At 52.7% G+C, this 13,138-nt stretch overlaps 1 protein-coding gene across 1 annotated transcript in view; it reads right to left on the reverse strand.

Moving 5' to 3' along the window:
• The window catches only part of SLC4A5 (solute carrier family 4 member 5), a 37,012-nt gene that overhangs the window by 12,415 nt on the left and 11,459 nt on the right, over nucleotides 1–13,138 (reverse strand). The window contains exons 5-13 of the mRNA XM_064175717.1: nucleotides 12,159–12,214; nucleotides 7,985–8,142; nucleotides 7,801–7,888; nucleotides 7,287–7,441; nucleotides 6,127–6,270; nucleotides 5,770–5,944; nucleotides 5,360–5,493; nucleotides 4,769–5,040; nucleotides 104–165 (exon numbers count right to left, since the gene is read on the reverse strand). Of these exons, the coding sequence (XP_064031787.1) occupies nucleotides 104–165; nucleotides 4,769–5,040; nucleotides 5,360–5,493; nucleotides 5,770–5,944; nucleotides 6,127–6,270; nucleotides 7,287–7,441; nucleotides 7,801–7,888; nucleotides 7,985–8,142; nucleotides 12,159–12,214 (1,244 nt within the window). The remainder of the gene's footprint in view (nucleotides 1–103; nucleotides 166–4,768; nucleotides 5,041–5,359; nucleotides 5,494–5,769; nucleotides 5,945–6,126; nucleotides 6,271–7,286; nucleotides 7,442–7,800; nucleotides 7,889–7,984; nucleotides 8,143–12,158; nucleotides 12,215–13,138) is intronic.

A 13,138-nucleotide genomic window follows, 5' to 3' on the forward strand; every position in this document is an offset into this window, starting at 1 on the left:
AGCCTCTTCTTCCTCAAGATACACAACCTCCTTTCCTCCCTCATCCCAAAATCTGCCCTCCCTTCTCCCAAAATTCCTGTTGGGATGAGCAAAAGCCTCTTACCAGAGAAACATTAGTGGTGTTGGGTGCCACCGGAGCTGAAGCATCGAACAAGGTCGCGTTGGCTGCGGGAAAGGAGTTCGTTACTGAGGTTTTGGGGAGGGGGGGGGTGTCACAGAGAAGTTGGGGGGGGGGGGGCAGCTTCCTCCCCCTTGGAGAACCACAGTTCAGCCTGGGAAAAGCTGCAGGACGTTGGGGAAAGTGGGATTTGGAGTGAACCTCCCCCCCCCCCTCATTTCTAACCCCGCAGCGGCTTCTCCCTGATTAATCCCATGCGCTGGCGGAGAGCAGCTCCTTGGGGGGACACACTTCTCCCTCCAGGGAGAGGTAAGGGGGGTGTGGTGTGTGTGTGTGTGTGTGTGTATTTTTCAGGAGCTTCCCCAGCTCCTAAAAAATCTTTTGAGGAGCTAAAAAAATCTCATTTGGAACATCCCAAGGGGAAGCCACAGCCCAGGGGCTGAGCATCCTCAGAGCCGCAGGGGTGGAAAAAGCAGCCTGGTACTGCATGGAGTGGCAGTGCCCAACCATGGCCAATTGGTTGCTTTATGACATTTTGGGGGGGGGTGGGGTGGGGGTGGTTTAGAGGTGTTTTGGTGTCTCACTGCAAAAAGAAACCAATCACAAACCCAAAAGAAGACCACAACAAATCCAACCTCCTCCATCCATCCTAACAACCCCCCCCACAACCCCCTCCCCGGCACCTTCTCCTGCAGCGCACCAAGCAGCTCCGCTCGGCTCCTCGGGCGATGCAGCTCCGTGGCTTCAGGAGCACCCCAATGATCTTTAGGGGTGCCCCTAAGGGAAAAAAGTGGGGGGGGGGGAGAGGTCCAGGCCATTGCTGCCCACCCTGGTCCCTCTGCTCCATCCTCTTCCAGTGCCAAGTGGGGGGGATTTGTTTTTGGCTGCCCCAAACCTGTTGCCTCCAGCCCCGGCGCAGAGGATTAATGAAGGAGAAGCGATTGCTGGCAAGGGTTGGGGTGTGGGGAGGGGAAGGGATGCCAACACTGGGTGCTGGCAGAGCCAGCAGTAAAAACCATCATCATCATCATCATTAATTGTCCCTCCATAACCTTTTATTTCTCCAGATATCAACCTTAGTTGCCACTTCTACCACTTTGAAAGGCCGTCACGCCCTGGTGGCGTGAGGAGAGGACCCTTGAAGGGTACAACACAAAACCCTTTCAGCAGAGCAGAGAGAAAAGTAAAAGCAATGGAAGGGGAGGGGGGATGGGGGTGGGGAAAATAATCAAAATCACCACCCAGGGTGGGGGAAAAAAAAAAAAAAAGAGTATCAAATATTAAAATGGTTTTAATATTTAGAAGGTGATACTCACTTGAGATTGAAACCAGCCCCAATTGGTGTGTGCAGCAGAGACAAATATGGGACAAATCAGTTATAATAATCAAAAATCAGAAGGGTTTAAAAAAAAAGAGAGGGGAAAAAAATCGTTATTGGAACAAAAAAAGGGAGGAAATCAAAGGTGGAGAAGGGAAGAAACAACAAATCTCAACAGCTAGAGGGGTGGAGAACCTAATATGGATACTGCTGCAAGGAGTGGAGACCTCAACAACATGGACAGCTCTCAGAGGATTGGAGGAGCCAACAGTAACTGCTTCAAGGAGTGGAGAATCCAACACTGAGAGTGCTCCAAGGAATGCAGAACCCAACGTGGGCACTGATCCAGGCACTGCACAAGCAAACACTGATACTGCTCCAAGGAGTGGAGAACCCAATATGGGCACTGATCCAGGCACTGCACAAGCAAACACTGATACTGCTCCAAGGAATGCAGAACCCAACACTCACTGCTCCAAGGAATGGAGAACCCAACAATGACTGCTCCAAGGAGTGCAGAACCCAACACTGATACTGCTCCAAGGAGTGGAGAACCCAATATGGGCACTGATCCAGGCACTGCACAAGCAAACACTGATACTGCTCCAAGGAATGCAGAACCCAACACCGACTGCTCCAAGGAGTGGAGAACCCAACACTCACTGCTCCAAGGAATGGAGAACCCAACACTGATACTGCTCCAAGGAGTGCGGAATCCAACACTGAGAGTGCTCCAAGGAGTGCAGAACCCAACAGTGACTGCTCCAAGGAGTGGAGAACCCAACACAGACTGCTCCAAGGAATGCAGAACCCAACACTGAGAGTGCTCCAAGGAGTGCAGAACCCAACAGTGACTGCTCCAAGGAATGCAGAACCCAACACTGAGAGTGCTCCAAGGAGTGCAGAACCCAACACTGAGAGTGCTCCAAGGAGTGGAGAACCCAACACTGACTGCTCCAAGGAGTGCAGAAGCCAACACTGAGAGTGCTCCAAGGAGTGGAGAACCCCACACTGACTGCTCCAAGGAGTGGAGAACCCAACATGGGCACTGATCCAGGCACAACCAAACACTGATACTGCTCCAAGGAATACAGAACCCAACATGGGCATTGATTCAGGCACTGCACAACCAAACACTGATACTGCTCCAAGGAACAGAGAATCCAACAGTGACTGCTCTAAGGAATGCAGAACCCAACATGGGCACTGATCCAGGCATTGGAGAACCCAACACTGACTGCTCCAAGGAGTGGAGAACCCAACACTGATACTGCTCCAAGAAATGAAGAACCCAATATGGGCACTGATCCAAGGAATGGAGAACCCAATATGGGCACTGATCCAAGGAATGGAGAACCCAATATGGGCACTGATCCAGGCACTGCACAACCAAACACTGATACTGCTCCAAGGAATGGAGAAGCCAACACTGACACTGGTCCAAGGAATGGAGAACCCAACACTGACTGCTCCAAGGAATGGAGAACCCAATATGGGCACTGTTCCAAGGAATGGAGAACCCAACACTGACTGCTCCAAGGAATGGAGATCTCAACACTGACTGCTCCAAGAAATGGAGAACCCAATATGGGCACTGCTCCAAGGAGTGGAGAACCCAACGCTGACTGCTCCAAGGAATGGAGAACCCAATATGGGCACTGCTCCAAGGAGTGGAGAACCCAACACTGACTGCTCCAAGGAATGGAGAACCCAATATGGGCACTGTTCCAAGGAATGGAGAACCCAACACTGACTGCTCCAAGGAATGGAGATCTCAACACTGACTGCTCCAAGAAATGGAGAACCCAATATGGGCACTGCTCCAAGGAGTGGAGAACCCAACACTGACTGCTCCAAGGAATGGAGAACCCAATATGGGCACTGCTCCAAGGAATGGAGATCTCAACACAGACTGATCCAAGGAATGGAGAACCCAACACTGCCTGCTCCAAGGAATTGAGATCCCACCACTGACTGCTCCAAGGAATGGAGGACCCACCATGGGCACTGCTCCAAGAAAGGAGAACCCAACGTGCACACTGTTGCCTCAGGTGCCCCCAGGCCAGCCAGGGTGAGTGATGGAGAAGTTGTGAAGAGTTCTTTTTGGGGGTGAAAATGCCTCTCAGTCACCTCAGGGCTTGGAAAAGGAGGAGACCTGCCTGGAGGCTTCACCTTCCTCCTGAGTTAAAGGTGGATGGGCAGAGGTGGTGATGGTCCCATTTGGAATATTTCAGCCCCCTGGAGTTGTGTTGAGCCTCAACTTTTGCTTTCCCTCAGGACAGATTTGTGTGTGGAGGGTTGGGGTCAGAAAGGACTGCATCATGGCAGGGGGTTGGAACTGGATGGTCCTTGAGGTCCTTTCCAACCTAAACCATTCCACAATTCTACCTCCAGGTGCTTCCCATGGCCTGGGTTGCTTCCCAATCCCAACAGGACCAGCTCAGTGTGTGGCTGATCCACAGAAAGGGAGGGAAAACACAAAGTGAAAGCCAAAAAAAGGTTGTTGTTGGTTTTTTCCATGGCAAGAGGTAAAAGCTCTTCCTGCAGGGACAGAGGTCTTGGGAACACATCAAGGGGCAGGTGCTGGATGCTGTTTTTTTCTGGGAAGAGCCATCCCACCTCTCTGCCTCCTCCATCTCTGACTTCTCCAGCTGCTGCTCCCCAAAATGATTGGTGTTTAGACTTCCTAAATGAATTCAGCTCATCTGGTGGCTGCCACAAGCCCAAAGCAAAGGTCTCTGCTCCCTTCCAGGTGGCCACAGGAGCATCTTAGCTGCAGGGTACAGGCCTGGGATCGTTCAGGAGGTCTATCCAAGGTTAAGACTAGAGGAGCCATCAGAAGGTGGTCTGCTGAGAGCCTGATGGCCTCTCCTTTTGGAAAAGGAGTAAAGAAGAGGAGGAAAAAATAGTCCAAGGAGGTTTCCACACCCAACTGAGACATCCTGAGGTGTGTCCTAGAGAGGACAAAACCCCTGGAGTGGACTTCTCCATTTTCTGGGGAGTGTTTCCATCAGCTGCAGGCTGGAATTAATCATCTAAAAACTCTCTTTAATTCCATATTTCTTTTTCCTCCCCTTTCCCCCATCCATGTTTGGGCCACTCCAGGCTGAGGCCTCAGCTGCCCAGCACCACTGACCATGTCCTGCCAAGCATCAATGCGTTCATCCCGGGGAGTAGGACAAGGTTCTGCTTCTTCCCCTCTTCCAAAGTGGCACTGAGAGGAGAGGCTGAGGTCTCTCCATTGGGTTTCTGCCTCCTTCCAGTGGGTTTTCTCCTTCCCAGGACCCTCCCACCCTCCTCCCCATCCAGCTGCCAGCAGGATGTGTGCTCACCTGGGTCGGGCGCGATGCACTCGCACTTGTACATGGTGACGTAGTCGGGCTTGAAGTCCGAGTTGATGGGGTAGTACTTGAAGGCTCCAATCATCTTCTTGATGGCATCATAGATGAAGATGAAGCTGATGAGGGTGGAGAAGCCTTCCTCTGTGAAGCGGGTGATGTACTTTATAATGAAGCTGGCGTCGGTGGCCACCAGGATAAGGCACTGTAGGGCAGAGTGCAGGCCGATCCAGAGCCGGAATTCCATGTAGTCAATGCCATTGCCTCTGAGAGTGGGGACAGGCCAAGGGGCAGAGAGTCACTGAGCTTGGGAAAGACCTCCAGGATCACTCAGTCCAACCATAGACACAGCTGCCCTGACTGCTAAACCCCCACCCCGAAGCGCCTCATCTGCGGCTCACATTCAGCCAGCCACCAGCACCCCCAGATCCTTTTCCACTGGGCTGCTCCCCAGCTGCTCTTGCCCTAAGCCTGTAGCACTGCTCGGGGTTGTTGGACAAGACAAGAGCAGATCATAGGCTGGAGGACAACTCCCAGCCCAGTATGGCTGGCTCCCAGCTCCTTCCAGCATCACCCAGCACCTACTTGCTGAAGTCAAAGAGCAGCTTCTCGAAGATGAGGATGGGTCCAGTGCTGCTGAGGATGATGAGCGGCTGCCCGGCGAAGAGGCAGAACATGGAGCCTGCCATGGCTGTGCCAAGGAAGCTCTCCATGACACCCTGAGGAGGGAGCAAGCCCAGCATTACAGTGCTGCTGTGCCACCTGACATCCCCACTGACACCCCAGATGGAGATGGCAGTTATGGACCTCTGCCTGGACCCATCTGGGATGGTTAGGAACAGGTCCCTTGCTCCTGGCGCTTTTAGGTGGCTTTCCCATCCTGCAGGGACTGCCAGACCCATTTGATAATGAATTTCCATCCCATTCCATCCCATCCCATCCCATCCCTGCTTGCTTTCCCCAAGCCCAAGTGACCTCTCCTTTTTGGACTCCACCTGGTAGTTGTCTGTAGCATCCCCAAGCAAGCCCCCGAAGGTGATGGCATTGGTGATGCAGCCCAGGTAGATGAACAAGATGGCAGAGATGGACTGGATATGAAAGCCTTCATAGAAGTCACTGGGGAACCAGGGCAGCTTCCTCTTGATATCCAAATAGAGGCCACCACAAAACCTGGGGGGACACCACCGAGGACCAAATGCATTCACCAGAGGAGATTTGGGTGCCCGAACCCAAAAGGGCTTCACCGCTCCCTGCCTCATCCCTGCCCCCAGGAGATCCTGAGGTGATGCTGATGGATGCTGGCACCTCCCAAAGCCCTCCGGGTTGAGGGGGTGGGAGTGGTGCTTGCTCACCTGCCAGTCCACGCCAGCTCTTCCCCGATTTCATGAACCTCAGGCATCTCCCCATCGTCGCTGCCTCCTCCCCCACCGCCGGCACCGGCGCCCCCGGCGGTGCCGTTCATCTGCCCGACCTCGTTCAGCGAGAACACAGATTTCCTGCGGGCACAGGCACCGGCGTTGGCCCTGGCACCTCCCCCAGCAAGCTGCTCTTGAGGGGGGACACCACAACCAATCACGGAATGTCAGGGGCTGGAAGGGACCCCCAAAGCTCATCCAGTCCAACCCCCCTGCCAGAGCAGCATCTCCTGTACCAGATCACCCAGGAACACAGCCAGGTGGGGTTGGATAGGATCAGAGAATCATTGAATCAGGCAGGTTGGGAGAGAGCTCCAAGCTCAGCCAGCACAGCCTAGCACCCAGCCCTAGGCCATGGCACTCAGTGCCCCAGCCAGGCTTGGCTTCCACACCTCCAGGGACAGCAACTGCACCACCTCCCTGGGCAGCCCATGCCAATGCCAATCACTCTCTCTGATGACAATTTTCTCCTAACACCTAGCCTGAACCTGCCCTGGCACAACTTCAGCCTGGGTCCCCTCCTTCTGGTGCTGGCTGCCTGGGAACAGAGCCCAACCAGGTAGGCTCTGCACCCTGGGCAGCCTGTGCCAGGCTCTCACCACCCTCACACTCAACAACTTCTGCCTCAGCTCCACTCTCAGCCTGCTCTGCCTCAGCTCCAAACCATTCCCCCTGGGCCTGGCTCTGGGCACCCTCAGCCAAAGTCTCTCTGCAGCCTTCCTGCAGGATCCCTTCAGCTCTTGGCAGCAGCTCTGAGGTCCCCCTGGAGCCTTCTCCCCTCCAGGCTGCACCCCCCCAGCTCCCTCAGCCTGTGCTCACAGCAGAGCTGCTCCAGCCCCTGGATCATCTTTGTGTCCTCCTCTGGCCTGCCTCCAGCAGCTCTGTGTCCTCCTTCTGCTGGGGCCAGCAGAGCTGGAGGCAGGATTGGAGGTGAGGTCTGAGCAGAGCAGAGCCAAGGGGCAGGATCCCTCTCTTGCCCTGCTGCCCACACTGCTCTGCCTGCAGCCCAGGGCAGCAAAGCTGCTGTCCTCCTCCAGCCCCTCCAAACCAGGAGGCACAGTGATGCCCCCAGGACCAGTTCCACATCTCCCACCTACCTCTTCTCAGCTGAGGGCACTTTTTTGGGTGGCTCAATCCTAATGTTGGGGTCCCATTCCCCAGGTGGCAGGACAATGACTTCATCCAGGAACTCATCTATGCCAGCAATGAGGTCTTCTCTATCCCGAGCTTTGTAGGCAACATCGCTGAAGAGCTGGGGGGGTGGGGAGGGAGTCAAGAGAAGAGAGGAGTCAGCATGGGGATGGCATCCTGACAACCTGGACCTAGAAGTTCATGCTTTAGAATCATAGAATCAAGCAGGTTGGAAGAGCCCTCCAAGATCATCCAGTCCAACCTATCCCCCAGCCCTATCCAATCAACCAGACCATGGCACTAAATGCCTCATCCAGGCTTTGCTTGAAGACCTCCAGGGATGGTGCCTCCACCACCTCCCTGGGCAGCCCATTCCAATGGGAATTAGAGGCAAGAGGATGGGAAATGCTCTTTTGTTTGGGTCTGGGCTCTGAGCAAAGTGGTTCCAGGTGAGGGCCACTTGCTGCTGCTCCTACTCACATCATCCACCATGAGTGTAGCGATGGCCCTGCCGATCTCGTTGTAGGATTTGGCTTTCCCCGCAGGACCAAGGAGGATAAAGAGGAACCTGGGAAAGGCAAAGTGCTCAGCTGGCACCCTCAGACCACCAGCACCCATGTCTTGAGGCTGCTTAGTGCTTTGGAGCCGAAGGAACTGAGCTCACCTGGTGGGCACAGGCACCTCTGTCACCCCTCCCAGCATCGTCGCCTGCAGGAGCCGCACGAAAGCCACGAAAGGCTTCTCTAGGAACTCCACTTCTCCCACCAGCACGTTGGAGGCCTCTGCATCCTTGGGGATCTTCTTGATGAATTTGTTCTTCAGCTGGTGGGAGAAGATGGAGGTGGAGAAGTGAGTGGTTGCCATCAATCTGACTTTTCCACCTCCCAAAACTCCAAAGCCTCAAACCTCTTAGTGCCATGGAATCGATGCACAGAATCAGTCAGGGTTGGAAGGGACCACAAGGATCATCTAGTTCCAAACCCCCCCCTGCCAGCATGGGTTGGAAAGGACCTTTAAAGGTCTCCTGAGGGGAGGAAGGGCATGGAGAAACTCAACCTAGGGATGAAGATGCAACCACACACCTCTGGGAGGTGTTCAAGCACCCTGCGGCCGCAGCACTCAGGGACAGGCTCTAAGGTCCCCCTGGAGCCTTTCTTTTCTCCTCCCCACGACTCTCCCCTTCCCAAGCCTGCTGCCACACACAGGGGCACTTTGCTGCAGCTGGGTCCTGCTCAGTCTCACCCTGGGAGCAGGAGCAAATAATGGAAGCAGGAAACCTCTCAGCTGATGGATTTGTTCCCCCCCTTGGGTTCTCTCCTCCCCCGCAGCTCTTTCATGATTAGCCTAAAAGGGTTCAATACCAACCCCTGGCAGGGTGTTGCTGTAATCTATATGGCAGCATGAGGGGAGGCATGTGAGCAGGCAGAGAGCTCTCTCTCCCCTCTCCTAAGCTTTTAAATCCAAATGGGGAAAATAAAAGGGGGGAGGGAAGAAATTAAAACAAAAAAAAATTAAACAAAAAAGAGATTAAAAAGAAATTAAAACAAACAAAAAAGAAATTAAAACAAATGAAAAAAGAAATTAAAGCAAACAAAAGAAATTAAAGCAAACAAAAAAGAAATTAAAGCAAACAAAAAAGAAATTAAAACAAACAAAAAAATTAAAACAAACAAAAAATTAAAACAAACAAAAAATTAAAACAAACGAAAAAGAAATTAAAACAAACAAAAAATTAAAACAAACGAAAAAAGAAATTAAAGCAAACAAATTAAAACAAACAAAAAAATTAAAACAATCAAAAAAGAAATTAAAACAAAAAAGAAATTAAAACAAAAAAGAAATTAAAACAATCAAAAAATAAATTAAAGCAAAAAACGAAATTAAAGAAAAGAAGAAATTAAAGCAAACAAAAAAGAAACTAAAGAAAAAAAGAAATTAAAACAAACAAAAAAGAAATTAAAACAAACAAAAAAAAGGGAAATTAAAACAGAAAAAAAAAAGAAATTAAACAAAAAAATTAAAGCAAAAAAATAAAACAAAGAAAAATAAACAAAAAAGAAATTAAAACCAACAAAGAAATTAAAAGAAACAAAAAAAGAAATTAAACAAAAAAAAATAAAGGAAGGAAGGAAGGAAGGAAGGAAGGAAGGAAGGAAGGAAGGAAGGAAGGAAGGAAGGAAGGAAGGAAGAAAGGAAGGAAGGAAGGAAGGAAGGAAGGAAGGAAGGAAGGAAGGAAGGAAGGAAGGAAGGAAGGAAGGAAGGAAGGAAGGAAGGAAGGAAGGAAGGAGGGAAGGAAGGAAGAAAGGAAGGAAGGAAGGAAGGAAGGAAGGAAGGAAGGAAGGAAGGAAGGAAGGAAGGAAGGAAGGAAGGAAGGAAGGAAGGAAGGAAGAAAGGAAGGAAGGAAGGAAGAAAGGAAGGAAGAAAGAAAGGAAGGAAGAAAGGAAGGAAGAAAGGAAGGAAGGAAGAAAGGAAGGAAGAAAGAAAGGAAGACAGGAAGAAAGGAACATAGGAAGAAAGGAACATAGGAAGAAAGGAACATAGGAAGAAAGGAAGGAAGAAAGGAAGGAAGAAAGGAAGGAAGGAAGGAAGGAAGGAAGGAAGGAAGGAAGGAAGGAAGGAAGGAAGGAAGGAAGGAAGGAAGGAAGGAAGGAAGGAAGGAAGGAAGGAAGGAAGGAAGGAAGGAAGAGGGGGAAAAAAGGGAGAGAGAGGAAAAAATAAAGTAATAAATCCTAATAACAACCCAAAACTCCTCCAGTGCAGCTGGGACCCGGAGCAGGAGTTAACAGCAGCCATAAGCTTGGGGTAACACTTAAAAAGTCCCTTTGTAGTGGCTCTAAGAAGGGAGATTAAACCTAAATGCTTGGCATATTTTGGGCTTAGCCCTCCACACCTCAGCTGCTGGAGGGTGATGGGTTGGGGGGAGGGTTGGGGGGAGGAGTGGGCAGCCCTAAGGGCAGGTTTGATGTTGGATGGTGGCAGAGGAAGCTTTTTGCTCTGCTTAATGCTGTGGTGACTCTTTGGTCTCTACCTGGAAGGAGGTTGGAGTGATTTCAGGGGGGTTAGGTTGGAAGGGACCTTCAAAGGTTGTCCCTGCTAAGGGCAGGGATATCTCCCACCAAGCCCAGGTTGCTCAAGGTCTTATCCAGCCTGGTCTTGGATACCTGCAGGGAGGGAGCATCCACAACCTCCCTGGGCAACCTCTTCCAATGTCTTCCCAGCCTCAATGGGGAGAATTTTCCCCTAACCTGGAGGCTGGGGAGGGCAACCTGCTCAGGATTGGTCTCTTCTCCCTTGTAACAAGGGAGAGGCCAAATGGAAATGGTCTCAAGTTGGTCTCAAGGTTAGGTTGGAGTTGAGGACAAATTTCCTTACTGTAAGAGTGGTTAGGGATTGGCACAGGCTGCCCAGGGAGGTGGTGGACTCCCCAGCCCTGGAGGTGTTCAAGGCACCTATGGCACCTGGGGGACATGGTTTAATGTCCATGGTGGTGGTGGGTTGATGCTGGACTGAGATTTACCTCCTGCCCTCTGCTCTCATCCATCCCAGCAAAGGCTCTTTTAGGTGGGGAGACACTGGCACAGGTTGAGGGTGGTGAGACACTGGCACAGGTTGAGGGTGCTGAGACACTGGCACAGGTTGAGGGTGCTGAGACACTGGCACAGGTTGCCCAGGGAGGTGTTCAAGGCCAGGTTGGATGAGCCCTTGAGTGACCTGTTCTAGTGGGAGCTGTCCCTGCCTATGGCAGAGGGTTGGAACTGGCTGAGCTTTGAGGTCCCTTCCAACCTAAACCATTCCTTAGGATCATAGAATCAAGCAGGTTGGAAGAGACCTCCAAGCTCATCCAATCCAACCCCAGCCCTATCCAACCAACCAGACCATGGCACTAAGTGTCTGATTCTATGATCCCTGCACCCTTCCAAGCATCTTTCCTGCCTCAGGCTCCTATGGAGTGTTCTTCTCCATGCTAAGGATCTTCCACCTCCATCAGCACCCTCACATGTCCCTGGCTCTGTGTGGGCACAGCTCTGGGGCAGCTGCTCCACAGCTCAGCAGGGATCAATACCTGACTCATGGCCCTAATTAGGAATCTGTGTGGTGATCGACCCAGCAAAGTCACCCAAGGCTCACATGGACCTGATCAACCTCCCAAGCCCTGCCCCAGAGCAGGTCATAGAATCCTGGAATCAGCCAGGTTGGAAGAGAGCTCCAAGCTCAGGCAGCCCAACCTAGCACCCAGCCCTGCCCAACCAACCAGACCATGGCACTCAGTGCCCCAGCCAGGCTTGGCTTCAACACCTCCAGCCATGGGCACTGCACCACCTCCCTGGGCAGCCCATTCCAATGCCAATCATTCTCTCTGTGAAGAACTTCTTCCTAACATCCAGCCTGGACCTGCCCTGGCACAAAATAGAATCACAGAACCATAGAATCATAGAACCATAGAACCAGTCAGGGTTGGAAGGGAGCACAAGGAGCAGGCAGTGCCAACCCCTGCCATGCCCAGGGACACCCTACCCTAGAGCAGGCTGCACACAGCCTCAGCCAGCCTGGCCTCAAACACCTCCAGCCATGGGGCCTCAACCACCTCCCTGAGCAACCCCTACCAGCCTCCCACCACCCTCATGCTCAACAACTTCCTCCTCACCTCCAGGCTGTGTCCCCTTCTTCTGCTGCTGGGTGCCTGGGAGAAAAGCCCAACCCCACCTGGCTACAACCTCCCTTCAGGTAGCTGCAGACAGCAATGAGCTCTGCCCTGAGCCTCCTCTTCTCAAGGCTGCACACACCCCATGTTGGGGATGCTGCCCACAGAGTCACCCCAAGGCTTCCAGGGTGGTTACCTGGTCCGTGCTGGGTGTGTCTGAGATGTCGTTCATGCTGCGGCTCTGGGCATGGCCTGGTGGAGAGAAGAGAGAGGATGAGGATCCTGGAATGGTTCAGCTTGGAAGGGACCTCAGAGATCATCTGCTCCAACCTCCCTGCCGTGGGCAACCACTCTGTGAGGATCTGCTGGATTTCAGCCCCCAAGAGCAAGGAGGAAATGTGGAGAGAGGATTTAAGTGAGACAAGGAAAAGCTGAGTCCAGTTCTGTGCTGCCCAGGGGCAGAGGGACAGGGAAGGGCTGCAGAGAGTCCAGGGCAGGCTGGGAAGATGCTGAGGGGCCTGGAGCAGCTCTGGCAGCAGCAAAGGCTGAGCCCTGGGCCTGAGAGCCTGCAGGAGAGCAGCCCCAGAGGGCATCTGAGCAGTGCTCAGCAAGAGCTGAAGGAGGCTGGGGCCAGGCTCTGCTGAGTGGTGCTCAGTGCCAGGCCAAGGGGCAAAGGGCACAGAGTGGAGCCCAGGAGGTTGGATGTGAAGAGGAGGAGGAGAAAGTTGTTTGATGTGAGGGTGCAGGAGGCCCAGAGAGGTTCTGGTGTCCTTGTGTGCAGAGCTGCCAATTCTCCAGGACATTGTGCTGCTGGACAAGCTACTGGGGGTGCCCTGCTGGAGCAGGGGGCTTGGACTGTTGAGAGATGTCCCTGCCTATGGTGGGGAGTTGGAACTAGATGATCTTTGAGGTCCCTTTCAACCTGGGCCATCCCATGGTTCTATGACTGGCTGCTCTCCAGAGCTCCTTTCCCACCTCCTCCTGCAGCTGGGTCGAGGCAACGCCAAGCACAACTCCAGGCTGGGCAGTGCCAGGCTGGAGAGCAGCCCTGAGGAGAGGCACTTGGGGTGCTGCTGGAGGAGAAGCTCAGCAGGAGCCAGCAGTGTGCACTTGCAGCCCAGAGAGCCAAGCAGAGCCTGGGCTGCAGCAGCAGCAGTGTGGCCAGCAGGGCCAGGG

Source organism: Pogoniulus pusillus, chromosome 42 (genome assembly GCF_015220805.1).
Source record: "Pogoniulus pusillus isolate bPogPus1 chromosome 42, bPogPus1.pri, whole genome shotgun sequence".
Taxonomy (NCBI): domain Eukaryota; kingdom Metazoa; phylum Chordata; class Aves; order Piciformes; family Lybiidae; genus Pogoniulus; species Pogoniulus pusillus.